This window comes from Aphelocoma coerulescens, chromosome 12 (assembly GCF_041296385.1).
Source record: "Aphelocoma coerulescens isolate FSJ_1873_10779 chromosome 12, UR_Acoe_1.0, whole genome shotgun sequence".
In the NCBI taxonomy this organism is placed as follows: domain Eukaryota; kingdom Metazoa; phylum Chordata; class Aves; order Passeriformes; family Corvidae; genus Aphelocoma; species Aphelocoma coerulescens.
In genome coordinates this window covers 7,100,677-7,126,291 of record NC_091026.1, presented here as the reverse complement: position 1 = coordinate 7,126,291, position 25,615 = coordinate 7,100,677, and the positions used below count along the sequence as shown (strand labels likewise).

General features: G+C 46.3%; 3 protein-coding genes across 6 annotated transcripts in view; all 3 read right to left on the bottom strand.

Annotated features, from left to right (window-relative positions):
* Window positions 1-610: 610 nt before the first annotated feature.
* Window positions 611-20,535, bottom strand: TMEM40 (transmembrane protein 40). Of its 4 annotated transcripts, none has more exons than XM_069028373.1 (15): window positions 14,366-20,535; window positions 13,953-14,007; window positions 13,421-13,627; window positions 10,485-10,541; window positions 9,739-9,878; window positions 9,019-9,172; window positions 7,548-7,655; window positions 6,983-7,036; window positions 6,075-6,110; window positions 5,023-5,055; window positions 3,575-3,640; window positions 3,225-3,296; window positions 3,070-3,144; window positions 2,326-2,388; window positions 611-1,875 (listed from the first exon to the last, which is right to left on the bottom strand). In XM_069028373.1, exons 4-15 carry the CDS (start codon window positions 10,531-10,533, stop codon window positions 1,856-1,858), a joined length of 870 nt encoding a protein of 289 aa, XP_068884474.1. In that variant the 5' UTR covers window positions 10,534-10,541; window positions 13,421-13,627; window positions 13,953-14,007; window positions 14,366-20,535; the 3' UTR covers window positions 611-1,855. The 4 variants fall into 4 exon arrangements, with proteins under 4 accessions (XP_068884474.1, XP_068884473.1, XP_068884471.1 ...); XM_069028372.1 differs by having other exon boundaries at window positions 13,421-13,611; XM_069028370.1 differs by having other exon boundaries at window positions 13,953-20,535.
* Window positions 20,536-20,623: 88 nt separating this feature from the next.
* Window positions 20,624-21,168, bottom strand: BRK1 (BRICK1 subunit of SCAR/WAVE actin nucleating complex). Its single transcript, XM_069028375.1, has 3 exons — window positions 21,015-21,168; window positions 20,844-20,926; window positions 20,624-20,766 (listed from the first exon to the last, which is right to left on the bottom strand). The coding sequence occupies exons 1-3, from the start codon at window positions 21,130-21,132 to the stop codon at window positions 20,740-20,742; spliced, it is 228 nt and encodes a 75-aa protein (XP_068884476.1). The 5' UTR covers window positions 21,133-21,168; the 3' UTR covers window positions 20,624-20,739.
* A 16-nt stretch (window positions 21,169-21,184) lies between these two features.
* FANCD2 (FA complementation group D2) overlaps window positions 21,185-25,615 on the bottom strand; it is a 36,536-nt gene continuing 32,105 nt past the window's right edge. The window contains exons 39-44 of the mRNA XM_069028376.1: window positions 25,350-25,388; window positions 24,827-24,901; window positions 24,564-24,638; window positions 21,986-22,132; window positions 21,380-21,463; window positions 21,185-21,292 (exon numbers count right to left, since the gene is read on the bottom strand). Coding sequence (XP_068884477.1) covers window positions 21,191-21,292; window positions 21,380-21,463; window positions 21,986-22,132; window positions 24,564-24,638; window positions 24,827-24,901; window positions 25,350-25,388 — 522 coding nt within the window. The 3' untranslated portion in view covers window positions 21,185-21,190. The remainder of the gene's footprint in view (window positions 21,293-21,379; window positions 21,464-21,985; window positions 22,133-24,563; window positions 24,639-24,826; window positions 24,902-25,349; window positions 25,389-25,615) is intronic.

Genomic DNA, 25,615 nt, shown 5'->3' with positions numbered 1-25,615 from the left:
GGATCTTCCAGGTCCTGGGGAACCAGTGGGGAGGTGGGGCCCAGCAGAGCCCTGGGCTCAGGTAGGACATGCTGAATGGTAGTGCAGAGAGCACAAGCTCAGTGAAAGAAGTTGAAACTCTTCATAGGAACTTGCAGCTGGTGCTGAGATGGATTAAAGAAGGATCTGGAAGAAGAGCAGGAAATTCCCAGCTACCCAAGAGGATGCAGGTCAACTTGTAAGTTGCCTTTTTTTTTTGAGAACTGACTTCTCATGTGAACTGCTTTAAGTGCCTGAGCTGTTCATCTCACATGGTGGGATGCACTAGGTGACTTTTTAAATGTTTTGCTGTTTTTAAATGTGTTGCGTATTTTACCCTTAAGCAGTTTCTGTTAAAATTAAAAATTCATTGCTGACTGCAGAATACCAAATTTGAAACATTAAGTATTGAAACATGGTTTTCAGCCTGACTGTTCCACACCCTGCCTTTCAGAAAGGCATTAGACAGCAGTGGACACTAAAAAAGCCCTTTTCCTCAGAGCAGGGCGACTCTGCATAGGTTTCAGTTCACCCAAAAGCTATTTGCCACTAACATGGCTACAGTGGTCTGAGCAAGACTTTATTTGCAGACAAACACGAAATGTAGAGTATTTTGGCATGGTGGAATATTTCTACAAAGACATGTAACTAGTCCATGTAAATGAGAATATAAATACTATGAAATAACTTGTATTCATCCTTCTTGCACAATTTAGCCTGTGAGGGGTTGGGTGGCAGCTGTGCTGTGTTGGTGCAGGCCTGAGTGCAACTCTTGGTGTTTCTGGCAGTGCAGCTGGAACTGCAGGCAAGAGTGATTGACACTGGTGCTTCAAATTATATACAACAAAAAGTAACCTTTCTAATTTTCTGAGCAAGGCTTGAAATTGTTCCTGTAAAACTCTGAGCTGTTTGGGTTTACAGCTTTCAGATTTACATTTCCTTACAAGTCCATGTTTGTGGCTTTTTCTGTCCAACTTCTTGCCTCCATCATTCTGTGGGTATGAAGACCTTACATTTTTACTAAAAATTTAAAGATACCTCCTTTTGTTGCAGTCTTCCTATGATTGCATTAGCCCTACATCCTTGCAATGTGTAACACATCCCTATAAAATGAAAGTCAAAGTTCCATGTTTATTTTACTCAAAGAAAGAAAAAGGTTGGAGGATGAGTCAAATCAAGCACTTTGTTTTCCCCTGAGAAAAGATGAAATTTGCTGTTGTTAATACTTTCATTACTGCAGCATTCTGTCAGTGCCTGTAACATCTCCCCAGCTCTCCTCGGGTGAAAGCGCTGCCCGCCCACTGCTCCGAGTTCTGCCACAATCAATTCATCAGCCCCAGCGCCAGGGCTCAGCTGGGAGAGCAATGCCAGCCCCTGCCTGCTCTGGGCAGCACACGGGGAGGAGGAGGTGGCCAGAATTCCTACAGAAACAGCCAGAGTCTAAGCCAGAAGCAGCACAGGACAACACTGGTCTGTTGATTTTGGTGCAGCACAGGTAGACTAGCATGGTTTGTTATGAATGACAGATGCACCACCACACAGATGCCATGGGGAGGGAAGGTGAATGTGTTTATATTTAAATGGAATTAAACACAAAGCTACACCTCAATTGTCTTCCAAGCTCTGCTGAGCCACAAATGGCTTTGGAATCCAGAGTGGGGCCCTGTATCCCAGTTTCAGGTTTATTTTTGAGGGAAAGGAGTGATGTTTTTCAGAGGTTTCACATTTCAGTATTTGACATTGGCCATTGGGTTGTTAGGTTCACCTCATACAGCAGCTCCTTTAGCACTGGAAATTTGGACAGTCAGGTTTGGGGAACCCTCCTGAAATACTCCTCCTAGGCAGCTTTCCTCATACCTGTGGGATGAAGAAAAAGACAGCTGTCAGGACTGCTGTGTTCAGACTGTGCTGTATCCATGCAGCTTTTCAATATTCTTTGTGTTTTGTGTCCATAAACATACATGGGAGCCAGGAGTCAGGCTGAAGACCCAAGAAGTGAAGACTCCCTGCACTCCCTGACTTTATTTAAGCTATAGAATTCTTATGCAGACACTGCCAGGAAATAGTACCCCATACAGGGTGGAGTATTAAAAATGTGAAAATGTTCTACTACAGGGAAAGAGTCAAGATTAATTCATTTTCAAACCCAAGCAGCTGTAATGAACTAGTAAAATATTCCTTTTTTTTTTTAAGGCAGTAAGATTGGAATGTGCCAGTTAAATGAGTTGGTCTTAATTCTTGACCAAACCAAAGTACCCAGGAAGGTCCAGGGAAGACAGATGCTGTCAGTAAAAAGAGCACTATTACCTCTTGGCCTGAATCTGTCAATCAGAGGAACAAAGCTGTCAAGGACACTCCGAATTCGGTACACTGGTTGTAAAAACAAATGTAGAAGATAAGCAACATAAAAAAAACCATTAAGAAATAGAAAAATGGCAAAACCCAAACACTAACACTTGTTTAAACAAGCACATCTGCAGTATCACTAATAACAAAGATCAGACTGAGTCACAAGAGAACCATCCCCAACCTCCCACCATGTTAACACGAGATTACAGAGGAGACGAGTTCTTGGTTGGGGAGCTCTAACTTGCTGCTGGTAGCAGCTCTCCTACACCATCCCTAGGGATTGCCAAAATGCCCAGGTTTTAGTATTTCCAGTAGCTGCTGCCATCCAAGTTCTGCCCCGAGCTCATCCTCAGTCCCAGGAGAATGCATGGCAGCCGGAATGCACAACATCTTATCCAGTGGATCTGGGAAGATGGGCCTCGCTGCTAAAATTATACGTTGTCATGGCAATGCAGCATTCGGCCATTGCTGCAGAAAGGTGACTCAGGGTCTTGTGATCATTGAGAAGGAAAAATGAGTCAACCAATCCCTTCAGGAGCACTAAGGCTGCTTGTCTGCAGCCCCCCTGTAACTGGGTGATGTTGAGGGAAGAGTTACTTGGTGAGTTACAGAATCTCAACTCCTACGGGTTTATGGCCCTGTGGCAACTGTGTGACCTTGTCCTTAGCAAAGAGACACAGCTGCTGCTGCAGGGATACTTACCTAGACCAAAGTATATCCCAGTGGTTTCCAGGGAAGCAAAGGTGATTAAACCAATCCCAAGAGAAATAGTCCAGTCTAAGGCAAGAAAATAAATGTTAGTTTTGTTCATTTTTCTAGAGTGCAACAATTTATCCTTCTATTGAAGCTTGCCTTACCTTTGTGGTAGTAGTAGCAAACTAGTAAAGCTCCAATTGCAAAGCAAAGAATGACAAAATGAAAGAATTCATCTGAAATTGAGAGGGAAGATGAGGTCACAACTGCAGCCATGGCCCTTCCAAATCCACCTTTAGGTACAGAGTATCACTCACAGAATGAAATAATCTCGAGATTTCTCAGGCACTAGGCTCAACTTGTGAGAAGCCTCAATAATTTTCATCAAGAAGCCTTGATGCACTTCAACAAAGTACTCATGTTGGAAAAATAAAGGGTTTTTTTAACCAGAGATCTTATTCTTGGACTGAGGTTCAACAGGTTTGACATTAGTTTGATTTAATAAATCAATTACCATCCTTCCGTATGCCCATCCACCGTACTGTCCACTGAGGGGGGCGAGTGCTCTCCTTCTCATATGCTACAAAAAAGAGATGTCTTTTATTGCCATGGAACTGTGAAATTAAGGAGTTTAAAGTTTATTTCCCTTTTTGTATCTGAAATAGATTGTCAGAGCAGAATATATGTAAAACTGTTTGTTGGTCTTCGAGCCTTTCAGAAAGATCAAATTAGCAATTTTAAAAACACTCCAAAGAGCATGGTTTTAAAAATGAGTGTAAAAAAAGTATAACCAGATGGCTGCATTAACAATACCGAATTGTTTTAAAGCATTCTGAGTCTCTTTTGCCTCTTCTGGGACAATCCATAGTCTCAGAATGACAGGGGGGGAGTAAAGCCATAGCACAAGGGAGCTTCAGTTCGATTCCTGGGTGCTTTGCACAACCACAGTTACAATAATAAAATCCCCTTCACTACTGAGGGAGTGAGAACTGTCCCTCTACTTACACCTGATGTCAAGTACTTCTGCACCTCCCAAAATAAGACCTGATGTTGAAATGAGTCTCCTACAGCTACACTGGCATAGAAAAAAAAAAAACAACGGAAGAACAAAGAGGAATTTTAGAGGTTTAAACACAGAGCAATTTGCTCTTTGTCATGAGCAGAGTTGCCAAATTCTCTTCTTTCTCCAACTGTATTGCCAGAAAGAGCTGAGTATTATACCATCTCTCCAAGGATGGGTTCAAAGCAGCAGTTTTTCCCTTTTCTCTTTGTTGGTGGTGTGTGCATCCCCTGAGGCATCTGCTGCACCCAAGCCTTTGGGAGATGATTCAGCACATGTTTCAGATGCTGATTTCCCCTACACTGGGCTGTGCATCCGGGCAACCCCCGCCTGGCAGTGAGTTTTCTCCAAAGATTAACAGGTGAGTACTGGAAGTGGCCTTTACATGAGCTGTAGACTTTTGCTCTGGTGCTTTTGAACCACAGAGCAACTAAACCTTGCCAAGAAATTCTGTTCTGGGTCACCTGATACAGGCATCCCATTTTTGACTCTTTGAGCAGTCTGGATTGATCACATTCTGGTTTGGGGGCAAACTCAGTTATGTTCTTATTCATAACATAGCATTGCATTATTCTGACTCACAGATATAACTCTGTGCAGTTGTATGAATGATCCATAGATAAAGAAATTTAGCAGAACATCAATTCACACTTGGCAAGTGTCTGTCCTGTATTACTCTACTTCCTAAATGCAACAGTCCCACTGTAACTTTGCATCATGGAATGACTTGCACAGTATTTCTTTTATTAAAGCATTCCATGTTAATACCATTTTCAACCTTCTACTTTTTGATTAGATAATCCCTAGGCATCAAGGAGCTGGTATCGCCCTCATCACTAAGCAAAACTCAGTCCTGAAAGAGCATCCACAAGATAAACTTTTGTTTGCGTGTTTGTACTCACCATCTGCATCTGAATCTTCTCTTCTGGCAATCTCTGAAAAGTAATATTGTTTTTGTTATTTCTGATGGAAAAAATACAAATACAGAGCTTTCCACCATACTCAGCACCAAGAAGCACAATGAGCAACCACCTATCTACAACAAAACCCGGGGAGAGTGGCAGAGGCCAAACACCATCTGAAAAAGTACCATGACACTTTCTGCACCTGCCAATGTGGGGAGAATATGGCACTGCAATGGATCCCTCTGCCCTGGTGTTCTGTGTGGCTCCTTGAGGACAGGTAGCTCAAACCCCCCCTCCCAAGGGATTATGTTGCAGTTTATATCTTCTCCGCTGCACAGAAAGAAGTGGACCAGATGTCCTCTCAAAAGGCTGCTCCACTGGGCTTTTTGCCTCTCCTAACTCATCCTGTGGCCTTGGCCTGGGCACAGGAGGGATGAGCTCAGTAATGCAATTAAGCCATTGGCAATTTCCTGCTATGGGCTTTTTACAAACATTCTGGGGACATGCAGCAGTGTCTGGTGGGAGGAAATCTGCCTTCAGACTGCCTGTCTGTGCAAGCCTCTTGGCTGGCACTGTTGCTCTGTGGCCTGACATCTGGCTTTCACCTGGCACCTCCAGCTGGGAGTACTGTGAGCTAAGGCAGGAATGCATTCAGAGCCAAGCATCACTGCTTGCAGAAACCAGGTTCCAGGTCCCTCCCAGGCTTCAGGGAATGCTAAAAACTGCTTCTAGCTTTTTTGGCTAAGACTGAACAGTTGCCCAACAGAACTGCTGGGTTTTCCCCTAAAAAGGATGATGACTGCTGTAGCTGATCTTGTGAGAACCTGGCAGGCCCACGAAAATGGGTTAATCTGCTAGAACACCTTGTACAAATCACCTGCTGTCAGCCAGCCACCACCACAGCCTTACAACAGAACGTCTGCACCATGCCCAGGTCCAGCACCAGGCTAAGTGGAAACCAAGGGATTTACAGCCAGGGAGTTATTTGTTAATGCCTCAGCAGGTCAGAAAGAAGACACTGCGGGGTGAGGTGAGCTGGGAGCACTTACCTGAATCTCTGTAGGGAACCACCTCTGCTGGTATTCCTAAAACATGACACACAGATGAGGTAGGTTATAAGACCTGCAGTGAGTGTGTGTGTCTGGTGCCAGTGCCAGCCCAACAATTCCCTGAAATCAGTGCAGGTGTGTAACAGAGACAAGGAAGAGACCAACTCTAACTCCGGAGAGAGGGTGGCTCTGCTGGAGGTTATACAGTCAAAAAATGGGAAATGACTGAATTATTACCCCCTCCCCCCATATTCCATCTCTCAAAGTATCTGTAGGCAGGTAGAATCAGACTCCTGTGAGACAGATTAGATCTCTTAAGGTCAATTTAAATGAGCTGCTCTTACATCTGGGCTGAACTCAGTTTAAGACATTAATTAAAATATTAACACTTTACATTTTTTATATCCATAGTTCTATAGTTATTTCTGTGTATTGACACAGCACATTTTCTTCATCTGCATTGTACTTATTTTCTATTTTTCCTTTGGGAGGAAAGGAAAAGCCTCAGGAACAAGGTGATGCTTGCTGATGATCTCCAGTCAGTGCTGTGGGCTGACTGCAGACCCTGTAAGCAGTGGCTGTGACAGATGTTTTCAGAACCCTTTTGCTGCATTTCAGTGGCAGCTGTGCAGACCCAGGCAGCAGGACTCCTCCCACAACAGCAGATTTTGCTGCTTTCCTGGTTCAACTCTGAGCGCAGGCCATGGCTGAGTGTTAGCATTAGATGAGCTTCATCTTGTAGGAAATGTCTTTCCTATAGGCAAATTCTGACTTGTCTTTCTCCTACATCTACACATGTTAATATACCTTTGCTCAACAGCCAAACTAAAGAATGCAAAAAATTATCCTTTTTTGGTTTATATTGGTTGCCTCTAGTTAAAGCCAATACTGTTGTTACTTTGTCCTACCTCCAAGTAACTGGCCTTCAGTCTTCTGTCTTCCTATATCTTCCTCATCACTGTCTGGAGAAGAGAAAGTGTTTGTTTATCAGAGTAAAGAAAAATGTGCTAGCAGCATCAGAAACAACAGCACTGTAGTTGTTTGCTCATAATATAATCATATGAAGGTAAAAATCAAGGCTTTGAAATGCAAGGATCACGATTGGCTGCTTTTACCTCACAGCTCTCTTCAAAGCTGGCTGAATAGGTAAAACTCAGCAAAACCTGAAACTGGAGTAACTTGTATAAAGGGCTGTAGTGAGAAGTTATGATCTTTTATTTGGGGAAGGAATCTTGCAGCAGATTTTTGTGTTTCTGAAACCAACTCCCACAAGAGTGGGAGGCAGCCACTATTTTGCTGATCATGAATCAGGTACTGATGATTTTCTATGTCCTCTCTTTTGCACGATTTCTTACTTTATTCAGAGCTATGCAGAACTGCCACTGAATTGCTGCACATCTCCTCTGTCAAACCTCACAAACATGCAGTCAGACTAAGTTATGTATCAGGGAAAATAAAATAAATCCTCTTTACCTTGTGTACCTTCATCCATGGACTCATGAGATGAGTTTTCAGACTTTTTTTCCTCTTCTGAATATATAAAATTCCTTTCCAATCTCTTCAGGAGTTTCAATTTTTCATCTTTTTTTATAAAGAGAGAAAAAAAAAACCAAACATTATCAGCAACTACATTTTCTCTCTTTTACAATTACAGATTTCACAATGCTTTATTAAAGGTTGCCTGACAGGAAATCAAACCATTTGTCTAATTTCAGCTCTGTTCTTTGCACACAAAGGGTAGTACAAAGCATCGAATGAAAGCATCATACACACCACAGTTTAGACTTTCTTAAATGGTTGTGGTAGACACCTAAAGTTTCATATTCTGGCGTTTAATTATACATAATGTTACCCCTGCGCAAATTCCCACTCCCTGAAGCAGCAGCTGCAGCTGAACGATGCTTCAACTGGAGAGGAGTGGCTCTGGCTCACCCTGCCTTGGGCTACTTCTGCCAGGGTTGCCTGTGCCGACGCCGCGGCTCCAGCTCCCTCTCGTGGCACAGGAGCACAGCCCTCACAGCCAGGCCACACCAGGATCCCAACTGCTCCGGGATCGTGCGGCCAGGGGGGACTGAACAGCTTCACACCCAGCTCTGTGCTCAGGGCTGGGGCTCTGAGCATCTCTGCATCAGGAGATGATGGCACAGGCAGGTAGATGGGATTCCTTTCCCTCCAGCTCCTCGAGGCTGCTCACAGCCCAAGGGCAGGAAAAGGGTCTTGTTACCAACATTCCTGCTCTGACAGATGAGCAAAGCTGGGCTGTGTTCCAGGCTGGGAGGTCTCTCCCCTTCAGGAACATGTTTAATCAAGGCAGAAGCAGGAACAGGATGTCCTTATGGGTCTCCAGTTAAATTCAGGGTCATCTTAAATGAGTGCTGCTCTGTCATCTATTAAAGACAATTAATGACTATGGACCCTGTGAAACTGCCCTTACTTTCTTACTGCACAACCAGGCAAATAAGTCTCTTTTATCTTGTTGCCAGGTTCAGCACCCAGTGCGCCATCCCCTGTCCATTTCTTTTAGTTCTATATGTGCTGCTAGGGAATTATTTGCAAAATTATTTTCAGTGGCTCAGCTCTGATTTCTTACCACTGTGAGAGCTCAGAGGGGTCCTGGCTGGCTGCGTAACAGTCTGTACAAAAAAGTCAGGGAAAACTTTCTCAGGTCAGAGAAACTTCTTTGGCAGCATCATCCCAGGACACACTCTCTCCCTAAACACAGGGTCTTTTTCCCCCAGAAGAAGCCGTCAGACTACAGTAAAATACTAACTTTGGCTCCCATTACCACCTAACTGCCTTTCCTGCAGCAATACTTTCAGACAGTTCAGTTGTTCACTAATAATCACTTCCAAGCACATATCAGAGTTTTCAATCTGCTGTCAAGTCCCACTGGCACTGCAGTAATTTTAATAAAACAGCTGACAGGAAGATAGGTAGGACTCACCTTTTCCCTTGGAGCTGGGCAGCTGCCTGTACCCAGATGGGTTGGAAGTCTTCAGCAAAAGGTAAAGAAGAGCCATTGCCCTGACTCCTTTCTTCTCGATGGCTTTCAGGCAGGCAGCACAGCCTCCAGGGAGAACATCACAGCTGTTCAGAAGCTGAAAAGAAGGTAAGTAAATAGCAAATAAAACACAGCCTGTAGAAGCACTCCCTGATGGGCAAATGAGTGCATCTCACCCTGTGGCAAATGTAACCCCCTGCCCCTACTATACAAAGGGGAAACTGGGAACAAAGAGTAAAGCCAAAGATGGTAAGAGAATGTAAACTCCATTCAGCAACTCCGAGCAGAGCCATCAACTGGGAAAAACAGAATGGTGGGCAATAGTTAGCTATTCAGAGAGCTGGAGAAATACAGCTATAGGGTCTGAAAATGGCCATGCAATTGCTGCAGTATCTTACAGCAAAATGTCCCTGCCTGAAACACAGTGAGCTGAACTGATCCTGAGGAATTTATACAGAGCCAGGTTTTTTTGCACATGGAGAACAATGAAGTAAAAAGCAGTGGCCTGAACCTCATTAATCTAAGTTCCCTGTTATACCTTTTAATATATTTCAGCATATCAGATAATGGGACTGTATGTTCTCTCTCCCCAGTGTATAGCAGTAAAAGTATAAAAGTATATGTCCTTGCATAACAAGGACAAGTGTTTCTTTGATAACTTACATTGTTCTTCTCTTCAGTATTCAGGATAGGTGGGTCAGTGGTGGCCAAGCATTTTATAAGTGATTCCCAGAAGGACTGGTTCGTTTTCTCATGACTCTCCAAGTACTTGGCATCAGCAGCAAAAACCCTCTGGAAAATGTCTGTGAGGAGAACAAGCCTGTGACTGTGCAGCAGTAGAGGGAATTGCCTGGCAGTGTTCCTGCAGTGCTCAGTGCAGGTGTGGTGGCAGACACCAGGCTCTAACACACAGCCCAATACCAGCACCCAGGAAAGAGAGGGGTGCTGTACTGTGTAAAGCACTTCAGTCTGCCACAAAACCGTACAAGAATGTCACCAGTCCATACAAATTACTGATGTCTCTGGGATGCTGTTGTCTCAGTTAGAGAAGCATGGCAAGTGTTCCCAAAGTATTCCTAGCTATTTAACAGGTGCTTATTCTGACCATGCTGCTTTACAGACAGGCACAAAGACACCAAGGGCTGGATATCAAGGTACTGAGATTGCTCATCAGGCATTTAATGCACAGCAGTCTCCTTCATGTATCTAAATTCCCACTTGCATGTGCACAAAGCCTAACAGGAGCCTGTGGAAGAGCTGGGAATTGACTGCTGGTCTCTCTTTTACAAGGAGATGGATAGGGTGTGTTTTCAGAGGATATAAATTTCATTGACTCATGCCCCACCCTGGAAAATACTGCTGTGCAGTGTGCATGAGCCAAAGCTTCGACCTTTGTGTGCTCCCCTCACCTTGCTGTTCTTCAGTGAGATCTGGGATCGGGACATCCAAGTTCTCCATTGCTGTGCCTGTTGAAAGGGGAGAAAAAGCACATTTAGAATCAGGTCACTGAGCTTCTTGGTTTTCTGTCTTCCATTTTCTGCAAACACAGCGCGTCTCTCTGGGCCTTTCAGTTTTGAAATCACTTCTCTGTTTCACATCATTATTCATTTACCCTCCTGGGACCCAATTCTTGACTCCTCTGAGTGAGTCCTACTGCCCTTTGGTTATTAGGAAAGAACAAAAGTCTGATCATCATGGGTGAAACAAAAAGAAGTCAGACTTGATCATTCACATTGTTGTTTTGTAAAGCTGCCAAGGTGTCTAATTAACTATTTACCACAGATGTGAGTAACATAATAGGCCCTGTTCCACTCACGAAATAGAACAATTGTCCTGTACCTCTGACATCCTAATACTTAACATGTATCAGCCAGGAAAAATAGCAGAAATACTTCCTAGGAAAGTCCCACAAGAATTTGAATTCTTGTCTCACAGAAGACTTTGATGTTTCAACATCTGTTCTTTCCAAGTTGTCATGAAAAGGAAATTTCCATTAACTTTAGCTTTATGAATTACAAATTTTTAAGTGTTGATCCCATTTTAATTACTGGTATTTGCCACAGAAACAAACATTCTGACATCCCCAAAATACAACATTTTCTTTTGTTTTGGTAAACTTGCCACAGAAGTTTTGGGCTGAGGCTGAAATAATCTGATGGCACACTTTTTGGGGTGGCTGTGGTTCTGAACTGTTGCCTCTACCTAGTGTGGTCCAGGCATCCTGCACTGATGCATCTCCCTCGTGCAACATTGCAACTAACCCACAGCGGTAATGAGATATGCAAATAAAGATTTTTGGGGAGCCTGAAGCACAGTTTTCACTATGCAGGGCACAACAGGAAAACAGTTTATACCTCCACACTTTTTCTTACAATATGACTTTTGGATCCATTCAACAAAACACTTCCAATCAAGCAGTTTGAAAACTAAATGTATCCTTGAGATTTTCCAGAGGAAAACCTGTTTCTTTTCCTACTGGCACTTTCAGTTCTCTAGAGACCATCATATCAGTCCAAAAAATATTCTAATACAAAACCCAAAACAGGTCAGTTAATATCTTCAGAAGGATACTGTAACACACAAGCAAACACTCAAACAGAACAAGTTTTTAGGGTGTCAGTTCTCAGATAGAGGAAATTAGACACAAACAGACTTCAAAAGACTTCTGGGGAAATTACACAACCACTTTCAAAGGCTCAGCTCAGAAAACCTGGCTTACCTGCCTCCAAAGTGTACTGTGAGAAAACAATATTTTAAGAACATTTTGAAATTATTTCCAGTGATGAATCTATGCAAAAGATCTACAGATCTTTCCCTTTCCCTGAGTTATGTCCAGCTGTAGCTGTGGCAGCAGCCCTGTGGGAGCTGTGAGCCTGTGAGCACCCGATAGGGAATGCAGGAAATGCATCTGTCCCCTCTGCTGGGTAACCACCAGCTGATGTGGAAATGCAGAAACCCAGCACACCACACCCTGGACAGACTCGTTCTTGGCCACTCAATAAAGAGTGTCAGTTCTATGCACTTATGTATCTCCAGCTATTATGTATCTCTTTTTTCAGTCTCTTTCTTGCCTTCCTATTCGCTCAACTTAGGCCTTACAACAGTTGCTTGTTTAAGCTAAATCCTTTAGGCCTCTCTCTGGACCACAAGGTCAAAATACCAGGCCTAAAGGAACAAAAGTACTTTAAATAGAAACTTTTTTCCCAACTAATTCCATTTCAAAAAATAATTTATAAATATCCAGATATTTTACTGCAGAGTGAAACTCAGAAGGCTTGTCTTTGGGGCTCCTAATACCTAGTGAAGGCCACTTTCAGTGGCATTTTAAGGCAGGTTGCTCTTGCCCTGACAGGAACCTGTCACAGCAACTGCCCTATCCCAGTTTTTTGTCATTCCAAAGATAAAGTGAGCAGGTGGGCACTACCCGACCTGTCCTGCCACGCACCCAGGAAGTGCAGATTCAACACTGAAGGCAGGGCAGGCACTGTCAACGTCATTCTCATCTCCTATCAGACTGATTTACTTTAAAACTGCTCAGTTGCTGGGCCAAATGACCAGACTGCTCAGCTGTTCCAGCAACAGAAACACAGCTGCCTAATGTGCTTTTGCATCCCGCTGTGGTAAGACCTGGATGCCACAAGAGGATCCAGGAGCAACCAGCATCTGCTCCCATCTCCCTTTCTGTGCCTCCAGCACAGCTCTGCCCAGTCAGTCACCAAGATTTACATTAAGCAAGGAAGTTGGGTTCCTAATTTCTCTTAGACTATGCACAGTTAATTCCCCTGTGGCTCTCCCGGAAAGAAAATCAGATCTAAACAAAGGATAAGTATAGGTGCTTAATTATTGTATGTTTTAAAAGTGACTTAGTTGATTATACCTCATAATGAGAGAAGGATGATGATATACTGGCATTTCAGCCTGGCCATGAGCTCACTGGGGAGTAACATGAACAACAGACCTCACCTTGCCTTTCCCCACAGTAAATCAGAATTTAATTGCAGTGAGGTCTTTTTAACATATTAGAATAAAATTTGTGTGCAGAGTCAGATTTAGAAAGTGAGGCTAACAACTTCCATACACAGCAACGTTTTGCCTAGCTGATGAAATATATCTGAGGGAAATTGCTCAATGGGATAACAAAACAAAACAAAACAGCAAATAAGGTAAAATAAAGTTGTTTTGACTTCAAGACAAAAATCAGACAATCCTAAACCTTTTCCCTTTGAAACTACTTCTGCCTTTCATTTTAAGTTATATGCTGACACCTAACCTTGCTAAATTTTATTTTAAACATAAAGTCCCTCAATGCCCTTCTCTCAAACCAAACCAACTTCTTAAAGCACACCTGTAAGTCTTAGGCTGGTCCTAGCAGTTGGTTCCACGGGAAGACGTCCTGGAGGGCCGTGGCTGTGGTGAAAGCTGGGTTTCTTCCAGTGAGACAACAAAAACTGATCCACACCAGCTCAGGTTGAAACTGCTCCTGCTCCAGTCTCCTCAGGCTGTGGTAATAATTCTGCTACCCTTCTGCTTGCCTTCCTGTTGTCAAATATAGCTGAAATGTGACACAGAAGCAGCAAAACTCAGACTTTTCACTCTCCTTGAACACAGGCGTGTAGAGAGGCACAGCAAGCGCATGTCACTGTAGGGAGGGCAGCTCCCCAGGCTCACTCTGACTGGCCCCATGGGGGTGAGCAAGGAGCAGGCACAGCCCATCCACTCCTTGCCGCAGCTCCAGCACTTCCTTCCTCTCCTGGCTTTCACAGCAAGCCCAGACACAGTGGCTGCACAGCTGCCAGCCCCACACCTGTAAGCCCAGGGGGTTTGCTGCCCGTTTTCCAGCTCTGCCATAAGCATTGATGTGCAACACTTGAAATTACCTGGCTTGTGTTCCTCCTTTCACGCCACGTGCCTCTCTGTGGTCGTTGCAAAGCTCTGAAGGGCAGAAAATGAATTCACCAGAAGGCAGAAAAGTTCATGCTTGTAGTCTGAATAAAATTAAGGCAAACAAATCTTTCTCTATGCACAAAGTGTAGGGCTTGCCGTGAGGATTTTAGAGAAAGAAATATTTAAAAGATGGGGAAGTCGAGTCAAAATAGATTCAAATTGAGTCAAGAAGAGAGGTTATAGGGAAGTCCTGTAACCCACACAGCACCAGCACCTTTTTTTTGTACAGTGGCTTGATGCCTCAGACAGCAACCAACAAGCCAGCTGTGTATCAAGAGCCAGCACCCCCAAGTACCCTCAGGCTTGACCCCAAGAAGTTCCTGAACCCCCCGTCCGCAGCACTCACCTTCAAGGCTGTGTGGCAGTCCAGGATGCTGGGTCAGGGATCCCAGTGCCAGCCCTGGCTTGTGCTGGTGGTGGGTGGGAAGGCACCAGGGCTGGGGCCTCACGTGGCTCCCCTGACTCACAGGGTGAGCAGCAGCGGCTCCGCGTCGTCCTCTGGCTCCGGAGGTCACACTGCAGGCGTGTGTCCCCATGTCCCTGAGCTATGGGGAAGGCGGCCAAGGGCCGAGCCCGCTGGTATGGAGAGGAGCTGGGCAGCTCCCAGCCTGTCTCAGGCACTGATGACCCTCAGCAGCCTGGAGCAGCCAGGACCCCTCACTCCTGCCCGTGGCTGCTTCGGCACAGCCCCTGCTCAGGCTGGAGACCCAGGCACACTTGTTTGGCCTCCCTGGGACATCAGGGGGGCACCGGGGATGTAGAACCCACTCCGCTGGAGAGGCCCTGGGCTCTCGTAAAGCTAAGCAGGGACATCATGCTGGGGTTTGGAAGCCCAGGCACGCTGCCCTCCTGCTCAGGGCATCCCAGGGAGGCACAGGGGGAATGCCTGTGTAGCTGCACTGATGACAGGAAAGGGAAATGTGCCCTCCACCCCACCTGTCCCCAGCAGCCACAGAGGGTGCTGACAACACAAAGCCTCTGGCTCTGCTCATCCTATACCCACTGTAAGGTCATTGGTGCTCCCCTCCAGCCCTTCTCAGCCATCTCTGACACCATCTCTTCAGCACAACAATTATCTGGAGCCACCCCAGGCTGTTCAGGGCAGCTGTTCCTTCACTGGCAGGTGATGGTTTCTGACCCAGCCAGTCTATATCATAAGGCAACGTGAGAGTAGGAAAGGAGGGGGCAGATGCCTCTGGTGCACCAGAGCAGAAGAAAGCAACAGATGTTTGGTCACCTGAAAATGTGTGGGAAGGGTGACAGCCAGTGTCAAAGGAGACTCCTTGGGACACTTTGGTAGCACACTGGCTATTGATTACACAAGGTGTGGTCATGTAAGTCACTTGTCAAATTCAGCTAACGGTTACACCCTGGTGCAGGCAGTGCCCCAGGAAGGATTGTATTCCCTCCCTCTGCTCTCCTCGCTGCCTCATCTCCTGCTGCTCCTGGAAAGACTGGGACACAAGGTAAAGTAAGTTATACTTCCTGTAAGTAGGTATGCATTTATTTTTCTTATTCAGTTTGTTTGGCTGTTTGCTGCGGGTTTTGATATTTTTTTAGAGGGGGAAAAGGATTGGGGTTTGGGTTTTTTTAAGCAAGGTGTTCCACTACTTTTCTACAAGTGCCTATTCAAGTGCCTTGTCTCACCTACCCTGACATTTTTAATTACATGTAACATTGAACACTTAAAGCAGCTAATACACTGCATCTACTGTTGGGAAGAATATTATCTAATGAATTAGAATGCTTTATCATTTATCAAATAAGGGCCAAGTGTTTACTTGGCCCTTATTTGGGAACTGTCCTCTGAGAGACTTAAGAGAACAGTGATTTATTCTTTGTACGCTGGGAAAATTGTTTCCAGGAGGGGTTTAAAGAGGTGAGACACAGGCAGAGCAGCTCTTATGCCTGACACTAATTGGGTGCAGTGTCTGCGTGGATTTGTCACACAAGCAGGTTGCATGAGAAATGTAGAAATACTCCTAAGTGAGTGTAGGAGGGGCCCAGTGATGGTACATAGAGTAGTAATTGCTCATTGAGTCATCACATTTCTGACAGATTAAAACATTCCCATGACTCCTCTTGCCCTACCCTTTCATCCAATGGGTTGGTTAAATTACTCCCTCCTGTGCATTTACTTAGTTGCTACTTATTTTCCTTTAAAGTCTGTTTCAACAATTGTTGTGAGCCTGTGAAGCTCAGGTAACTGCAGGGGGATTATGCCTCACTGTCAGCTGCACTTTGCAGGCTACAGGTAGTTTACAGCTACCTTTCTGGTTTTAAACTATGAGACTTTTAAGAGAGAAGAAAAAAGCAACAAGCAGTGAGGACAACCCACTCCCTAACCTTCCAGACCATCACTGAACCATTAACACCCTGGTATGCTGAAATCATGTGAAAAATTTTGCTTTTGGCTGGGACTAAGCCTGAGGTTTAGCCATGAAAGCTTTTGTGGAATCATATGAGAGTAGATCATGTTGTATCTGAGATCTTTTGGAAAATTTTTCTCATTCTGTACTTTCCTGTGGAATTACCTGTCATAATAAATAATTCATTGTATTAGTATTTCAAATTAACACAGTAAAATCTTTGCTAAAGCCCACTAAGTTTAAGAACTAGGCCTGTTTGAGCAGACTAAATAAAGGCCAGGATGTATCACTCACTTCCTGGAGAATTACTGACCTCCTCATGCGCTGTTATCAACAGCTCATGAGGCAGAAGAGTGAGTGATTCCAGTACTGAGACAAGCACAAGATCCTCCCCTTAATGGCTACAGGTAATGATGGAAATGCAAAAAACCCTGCTCAGTAACTGCTTCTCTCCTCTTCCTTGTTCTCCCAGTTCCCTGGGCTCCCTTCCTATCCCCAGTCTTCTGGTCTAGCAACAAGGCTGGAAGTACCTCCTGGGAGCAGAGCCACAGGCACAGGAGCACACGTGCTCCCTGGGAAGTGAAAGGAGCCCGAGGGATAATTCCCAGCTTCAGCTGACCATCCCTCTTGATAAAGCCCCTTTCCTCGGCACTTTTAAGCACACAGGCAATGCCAAGGATTTTGATATTTAATCCTGATGTTTTGTGGAATGGGTTTGGTCCTGGAATCCATTTTGCAACCCTGTCAGCAAGGCAGGCTGAGACCTGCCCTCACAGCTTTGTCAGCAATGTGCCTGCCAGGAGATGGCAAGGCCAGGAAGCAGAAAAGTCTACGAAGGTACAACAGCAGAGGTTGGTTACCTGGTGGGGTTACCTGTTGGCACAGGGGCAACACAGGCAGACTCCCAGAGCAGGGCTGGGGTTGGGCCAGCAGCGCTGTGCAGCACTGACCAAACTGGCTGAGGCATCCCCCAGCCAAGGTGAAAATCAGACCTCCCACAGGCCTGACTCTGAAGTCAGCAGGACTCAAGAGTTTGATCTATCCATTGTTTCTATAGGGTATTATTCTCATAGTTTTGCTTCAGGACATACCCAAAAATAATCTCCTCCTCCCCAAAAACAGAGTTCTGTCAACTACTGGCTTCACACTTCTGTGATATGAAAACACACAGGCTGTGTCAGACTGCACAGGGAGAGAGGGATGGGGAAGGTGAGTGGAAAGGTGAGCTCATGGTACAGCCCCCCTAAAGCTTTTATGTACTCCAAGGCCAAGTCCCAGGTCCCAGGACCGGCAGAGCTCAGAGCAGTACTGCTGGCAGCTTTTGGATATTGGACACTAAATCTCAGGGAATATGGAGACCTCCCATACTCCTGTGACCTTCCTATCTCACTGACCTGGGGAGCAGCAGCAATCCCAGGCGGGCAGGGCCAATCTCCTCTTTGTAAGACAACTACTCCAGTGACATCCACTGCTTGTCGGTGCCTTGGCACCAGGACGCAAGCAGACACCATCTTCTGGGATCTTTAAAATTCAGCAAAGCTCTTAGGATCAAAGTGCAGCTCTCTCTCAACAACTTGGCTGTGTCCTAAAACATTCCACTCTCGAGATCACCTCAGCTCACTGAATCACCAGGTTCAATCACCTGCAACGTAAAGGGGATGAAAGTACATTTGACTTTAAAACAGTTTCCTAAAATCAAGGCTGTGCTTGCAGTAGGCACTGAGAGAGCCCAAAGGGTATTTACTAAAAGCTAGAACTATTTGAGAAGTCTGGTCCAATCCATTAATCTTAAAAGATGAGCTCTGGATCAGAGACTACAACCTCTTTGGCTACACAAAGCTGGAATCAAGCTCTAGATCCCTCTTCTGCTGACACCACACAAAGTGTGATGCCAACACACCTTGTCCCCCACCCAGGATCAAAACACTACTGCTCGTCCCCAAACCTTGGAGCCTCCAGTGAGGACTGCTGGACTGCTCCAATCACTCCATGAGGCCTCCCTGCCTGTCCAGCAGCCAGTCAGCAATACAATCCCTGTCATCTGAGAGTGCAAACCTTTCTCGAGTGAGGCTCAGCCTCTCTAGGTCAATTCTGGCACCTTCGTAAGAGGCTTCAAACCAGCTTCTCTGCAGTTCAGGTTCTGGGAAAAGGTCTCAGACCACCAACAGCTCTCTGCTGACCATAAGGAGAGCACCCAGCCCTCTCAGGAGACGAGGACAGCATGCTGTGAGGACAGAGAGCACATTGCCATCTCCTGCTACATCAAATGTGTGGTGGGAAGAACAGCACTGCTAACACGCCACATAAATCAGTCATCTAAATTAGAATACACAAATCCACTCCAGAAAAGTTTAATGTAGGTTCCTGGGGCATCATATTCTGAAAAAAAAAACCCCAAAACCAAAGTACAGTACAAAGAAAAAAAGGCAAACAGAATTCCCCAGTATTTAAAATAATGAAATGTAGCAAAGCTCCATCTGTTATAAGGCTGCACCTCACAGCAGCTGCTGGAAGCAGCAGTCTCAGCCTGAGGACCAGAAGGCTTCCCCACCTCCCAGAGATGGCCTGGAATAAGCAGCACCCAACCAGAACACTTGGTTCCTTAGGGAACTAGTAAGGCTCCTTGAAAGGAAAAGGGCAGACTCTGTACTGCAGTGAGCTGCTCAGCATCCCTGCTGGGACATGAACCAGACAGGCTGATCCCATAGTGCTGAGGCTCTGCGAGAACTCATCTCCTGGGAGGAGTGGCACCTTCCAGCAGATCCCACCAACTGCATGGCAAAACCTACTCCTTTGAGAAATCCTGGTATCAGAGGAAAAAGAGCCATTACAACAGCCAGAGAGCAGACCAGGAAGGGATCTGAGACACACCACACTACTAGCTGGGAACAGAAACAAGCAATGGATCTCGAGTTAAGAGGTCAGCCCAGCTACAGCCCCAGTCCCAGGGATGTTTCGTACCCTGTCTCCCATTCAGTCTTTAAATTGAAGAATATTAGCATAATTTAGGCAAGGACCTCTGGCGGTCTCTGCCTCACCCCTGTCCCATTCAAAGCAGGGCCAACTTCAACACCCAAATAGTTCAGGGCCTTCTGCAGATAAATACTGAGTTATCTCCAACCATGGAGATCTCAGGACTCCACTCCAGCACATCCACAGTAAGCAGTGCATGGGCCATGGCAGTACTTTTGACGTACTCGGGCTACAGAGCAGCCACCTTGGAGCCAAGAGAGAGCTGCTTTCATTCCATCTATCAATCTTCATATGACAACAGTATAATTTGATATGGCCCCTACACCTAAGGGCAGTGACCCATGGCTGTTCCACTCCACTGCAGGGCTGCTACAAAGCACTCATTTCCACAGGTACAGTGCTCCAAAAGCAGCCCAGCCTCGCTGGTGTGCAGCCCAACCTGACAGTAACCACCATGAGAGCTGAGGGAAAGGCTGGAGGAGCACTTATTCAAACAATGGAAAACACAGAGATTCCTATGGAGAACAAAACCGTGAGATTGGAGGAGGACCTACATCAACAAGGAACCAGCTGATGTCAGACAGCCTCAAAAACATAACAAACATTATGTAACCCAGGTGCACAGTAAACACTGCAGGCATGACACTGCCATCATGAAAAAGCTATGATTACAGTTGGGAGAATATATCAAGATTTTAAAGCCTGCTGGGAAGCAATAAAACCTTTGCTGACACCAATTCCATGGACTCCCCAACAAACGCTAAATATGAACAGTGAATCTGCAGATCTAGATGCCCACTGAAGAACTGAGATAAATAGAGGAGTGGTGGGAAGGGCTGAGAGACTTCCTTCTCCTTGCCACTTGCCTCGCAGAGAGGAGAAGCACCTCTTCCCTGGTGCTGGCAAAGGGCCCTCTTCTGTGGCATGTGCACCATGCCAGGTGAGCCTGCTGTCCCCACACTGCCCTGACATGTGCACATGTGAAGGCTGAGACACCCTCCAGACCACAGGGATCACCAGATTTTCTGCTGTGATCCCAGCAGGACCACAAAGCACCCCAAAGGCCGGTCAGGTGCCTCCAGGAGCTGACAACAGCCTGGCCCGCGGCCCCTGTGGCACGGCCACCACACGTGGGGAGGAATGTGTGCCCAAACCCCGTGGGTCAGGCAGATGGAAGGGCAGGCTCTGGACATCCAGGACGGTGGCAGGGAGCCGGGCATCCGACGGCCCGGCCCCAGGCAGGCAGGCAGAGAGCAGGCAGGGCAGGAGCACAGCGGTTTATTGGCAACACGAGCAGAGGCGGCGGCGGTGGCGGCGGGCCCCGAGCAGGGTGCGGGGCGGCGGTGCTCCGGCGGCGGGGGCCGGGGCCGCCCCGGGCCTATGTCAGCGTCTCCCCCTTGGTGACCTACGGGAAAAGGAAAAGCCTCAGCCAGGGCCGGCCCCGGGCCCAGCCCGCACCCGGCCCACCGCCCCGCTGCTCACCCGGGCCTCGATGTACTCGATTCTCCGCTCCAGCGCAGTCAGCTTCTCGTTCAGGGTGGCCAGCCGGGACCGGCACGACATGTCTGCGGGGAGGCGGCAGTGAGACACCGCGGGCACAGCCTGGCTCGGCCCGCCCCGCCCGCCCCGCCCGCCGCCGCCCCGCGCCCTCACCGAAGGAGTTGAGGAAGTCCGCGATCTTCTTGATGGAGCTGGTGATCACCTCGATGTACTCGCGGTTGGCCCAGTCCTGGTGGATCTCCCGCTGCACCGGGTCCTCCTGCACCGACATGGCCGCCGCCGCCGCCGCGCCTGCGCGGGAGCCGGGCCCCGCCCGCCCGCCCGGCGCCTCAGGGCCGCGCTGCCGAGGGGCCCGGCCCGGCCCCGCCGCGCTCCTCGCCCCGCTCCTCGCCCCGCTCCTCGCCGCCGTCCGTGTCGCTGCCGCTCGGCTCCTGCGGAACGCGCCGCCGTCAGCGCCGGAGCTGCACCCCCGCCCTCCGCCGCCTTCGAGAGGCGCAGCCCGGCAGCCCCTGCTGTACCTCCTCAGTGGGGCTCTCCGCCGAGTCGTCCTCGTCCTCATCCGAGCCCCTCTCCTCAGAGGCCTGAGTCAGAATTTCTTCTCCCTAAGATGAACGCGAAAGATCTGGACTGAGTGTATGCGAAGCGGCCAGAGCATGCGAGGGTGGGATGGAAGAAAAGGGCATTTTGTTGTCTTCTTAAATAAAAGGACTTAGAGTAAAAAAAAAAAATCAGGTTTTGTTTAACTGTCCTGCTTCTACAGTGGAAGATGAAGAGCTGGAACTGGCTTCTTTTAAAGCCACACGTGAAAGTGTGTGAACGTGTTCAAGTGACCTTTATCTCTTCCCTCTTGTGAATGAAGTTCTTGCCAAGGAACAGCCAAAAAATCCCCATACGTGTTCATTACAATCAAATCTGACCCTTCAGTGCAAGAGCCTAGAGATGCAGATTCTTAATCTTGAAATAAAATACTTCTTTCTCCTGCACTAGACATGACTACTACGGTCACACTGAATTTGGCCTTTTGGCTATACCCATGCACAAGGGGAGATTTAGAGCTGTCGGGACAAAATGAGCATTGTCCTCTCCCAGATTTTAATTGCCCCAGGCAGGGCAGTGATTCTCACCTGAAGATCCCGATTTTTGAGGATGCCGACCCAGAAAGCCTCCTGGCAGTGGTTGAATGCCAGCATTGCCTTCACTCGGTACACAAATTGTTCCAGGGACTTCTTCAACAAAGGCACATGGTTGGTCAGTCCAATGTCTTGGTGAATCTATGAAACAATAACAAAATCTGATGAGGACTGATTCTTGCCTAAGAGTTCTGGCTGTTTGAAAGCCATCGATTATCAGGTGGGATGGACATGAAACCCCACAAAGCTTGCCCAGATTACATCTCATCTTGGCCAAATTATAGCTATTGTTAAAAAACAAAGCTCAGATCGGTATTTTGTCTAAAATGATCCCTTGTAACAATCCAAACATCTATATTCACTCAGATTAAAAAAGAAGCCTCAGTTTTTGTCATGAACTCTAGAGAGAGGCTAGTAACTCATCTGCTGAATTCCTAAGCTTATAAAAGAAAAAATGAGAAAAGGTGTTAAATACACCACTTCCAACACAATCTTTCTTGCTCAATGCTTCATGCAATTCCTTTGCACGGCATGTGTGTGCACTATAATCTCCAAACTCAGCTTCTCTGGACCAAAAAAAGCCCTGGTTTTGGAGAACTAGGACAGGAGGAACAGATGGAGTTGCTGTAAGCAAAAACCACCAGAGGAAGGGCAGCTATGCCAGGTATCGTAAGAGATTTAGCTCTGGGTGAGCATCTCCTCCTGCTAGGCTTCAATCTGCAGTACAGATTCTGCAGTACAGATTCTGCAGTCATTGCTAAACCAGAAAGCCTGTCAACCTGCCAAAACCTGCACAATTCTTTTGTACATAAGTATTTTCCTCTTTCATGGGAATACTTTGTAATATTCTGGGATTAAGATGTTCTCATTAGATATACTCTGAATTCAGGTCACCTGCATTTCTTGGAAGAGTTCAACATGCCTGAGCAGAGGGACACTGCTTTGCTTCAAGTTCTGCCAACAGGGAATGGGTAACTGATTACCAACAGCAAGTTGTTCTCTAGCCTGTGTAACAGGCAGGACCGAGCAATCATCAGCACTAATCAGAACCAAAACAGCAAAACCCTTGCTAATGACACAATCAACACTCACAGTGCTCCCTGGGCCCTGGAACCTGCCCAGCTGTGTGCAGGCAGTTTGGAGACTCGACAAAGTGCCACAGCATTGGCAAAAATCTGTCTCCAGAAACTGTCCACATGCCCAGGGTTAGATATGTAAATGGAAAAGAGGCTTGGTGTGAAAGGGAAAATGACAAATACTTAGGAAATGACAGGGGAAGCTGATTGCTGTTGCCTGCTCTGTAAAGCCACGTATTGAGGGAGAGTGACAAATCTTAAGTCACACAGCACAACGGGTCAGTGAGAATCCATGAGGTTTGTATGAAAGTGAAATCAAGGTTGGTTTAACAAATGTTGGTGTCAGCTCCTCTTCAAACAAGTATGGAGCATTCATGGCATACATTTACTTGCCCCAGATTCAGTTTCTGCCTTCTCATTCTTGCAAAATGATTTGGCACAGAGACCTGTACCAGAGCAGCGGTAGAACTGGGTGATCACTAATTGCAGCTCTGTGCTAACAGGGACCAGGGGACACAGTGCTTGAAAATGCTGATCAAGTGCAAAGACAAACATGACATGGAAAGCTGCAATGCTGTTATCCTGCTTACAAGGTGAATTGTGACTTTAAAGCAGGCATGAGGATTTCATTTTCAAACACAAGAAGGACTTTTTAGCATTGTCAGGGTTTGTGCCAGCTTCCAATTCTCACCTTTTGCTGAGAGCTGCAACAGCATGTTCTGATCTTCAGCTAAATTTCTATGCTCCTGATGCCAGCTCTGGCCTAAATGAGTAGCAAATCTGGCTTGGGAGCCATGCTGGTAGCTGGCTTTCCACCTTCAACTACTTTGGTAAAGCTCCCTTCTTGGACAAGTGTTCATGAACCTTTTAGGAGTTGGGAACAAAGCAGCACACATGAAGTTCTTTCTTCTTCTCCCATGTGACTCTCTCTTGCAACAAGCACTGTCTCTCCACACTGTAAGCAAAGCTCTAATCCTCTCCTTCCTTCCTGCCCCAAGTCTCCTACAGGCAGTGTGTTACCACCCTCCTCCCTTTGCCCTTACCAACGTAACAACAGAAAAGCCACCTCAAGAGGACTTTGAGCAGGGTTTTTCCCCACTTGCCTCCTGTTGCTGATTCTTGTGACTGGCAAAGCTTCTCTCCTATATTATCAGTCTGGCATCTGTACTTTGTTCAAGGTCTCTAAGGTCTTAGCTTCTGTCCTTGGAAACACCCCCTGTACAGATGCCAACAACCAAAGATGTCCAGAACCTCTGGCCTAAAAAATATTATGCCAACCTCATCTCTAACATCCAAGTCAGCCACTTCCAGAATAAATGCTTCTTCAACTTTTGCGCCATTAAACAAGGCTATTTCACCTTCTCTCAGAGTTTTGTTTGCACAGACACTGCTCGAAGTGTGCAAGTAGAACCTGCTTATGCCCTGGAAAAGTAGTGGAAGGGAAAACATACCATCCTTAGGACAGGAGTTTGTACTGCAATTGGAACTTATCTTACCTTGGAATGGCCACACATGTGATGAAGTTGCCTGGTACTCAGCTGCAAGCTTTTCAGCAAACTCTGCACATCATCCTGCAATAAATAAGTAGACCAGCAAATCATTCTCAAAGGACTTTTCCATAGGGAAACAAGAATATTGAAACAGCATTAGTCCTAGCAATCCTTTCAAAGGGTTATGGTATAGAGGTAAGATGTGTGTATGCAGGAAATATCAGTCATGATTCCCAACTGGTTGCAGCCAGTCCTGTCCCCAGGATTACCGTGTGCTTTTTAAAGCTGTGGTCCAGGAGAGGCATGGCAAGCTTCAGAAATGCTTCTACAAACAGGCGGCCGTACTATAAAAGAGTGATAAATGTATCAGAAAGCAAATCTAAACTCCTTTTCAAAGAACCATCACAAAGTCAGATGAGATAATGATACATTCTTCCGAGCTACCCCAGAGACTGTTCTTGCTTAGAAGAAGATTATATTCATGTGAAGGCTGTACTGGAATATTTAGGCTCAGTAAAGCATCCCACTTTAATCACTGCAAAGAGAGGCTAGAAGGACAAGGTCTCATCACTGTACACATCCCTGGTTTTATCCACCAGGCACCTGGGAATAAAACTGAACTAAATGCAAGATGTTAGAATCACTATGCATATATATGTATAGCAAAGTATAAGGAACACAGTATCTGCTTCTTCCAGAGAATCCAGTACCCACTCTACTGCACTGGAGGCAATGATTCAAAAAAGCTGGTACTTAAACTGCTCTCTTCAGTTATTTTGAACTCTTGCTTACCTTCAGGCAGATGCTGAGTACAGGCCTGCTGTCAAATACCTACATGGACAAGAGGAAAGTAAGAGTCAGATCAGTCCACAAGTCTAAAAAAACCATGTAAGCACAGCACCCAATTGAAAATAGCCCTTCATGGCACACCCCTGTTAATGTGTGAACCCTGCTTTAAGGCAACATCCATTCTCAACTTTCAGCAGGAACATCACATAAGCACATGAACTGTCATGGCTCTCAGGTGGAAGCCCTTGGCAGGATGGCTGTTTGGGGGT

What these genes read in the sequence shown, in the direction of transcription:
- BRK1 (XM_069028375.1), bottom strand. Translation starts at nt 21,132, where the DNA reads ATGTCGGTGCAGGAGGACCCGGTGCAGCGGGAGATCCACCAGGACTGG. An exon ending in GGACTTCCTCAACTCCTTCG is followed by an intron (nt 20,927 to 21,014) that starts GTGAGGGCGCGG and finishes GCCTCCCCGCAG; the next exon opens with ACATGTCGTGCCGGTCCCGG. An exon ending in TCGAGTACATCGAGGCCCGG is followed by an intron (nt 20,767 to 20,843) that starts GTGAGCAGCGGG and finishes CTTTTCCCGTAG; the next exon opens with GTCACCAAGGGGGAGACGCT.
- TMEM40 (XM_069028370.1), bottom strand. Translation starts at nt 10,533, where the DNA reads ATGGAGAACTTGGATGTCCCGATCCCAGATCTCACTGAAGAACAGCAA. An exon ending in GGTTCCCTACAGAGATTCAG is followed by an intron (nt 5,056 to 6,074) that starts GTAAGTGCTCCC and finishes ATTACTTTTCAG; the next exon opens with AGATTGCCAGAAGAGAAGAT. An exon ending in TGGGATATACTTTGGTCTAG is followed by an intron (nt 2,389 to 3,069) that starts GTAAGTATCCCT and finishes TTTTACAACCAG; the next exon opens with TGTACCGAATTCGGAGTGTC.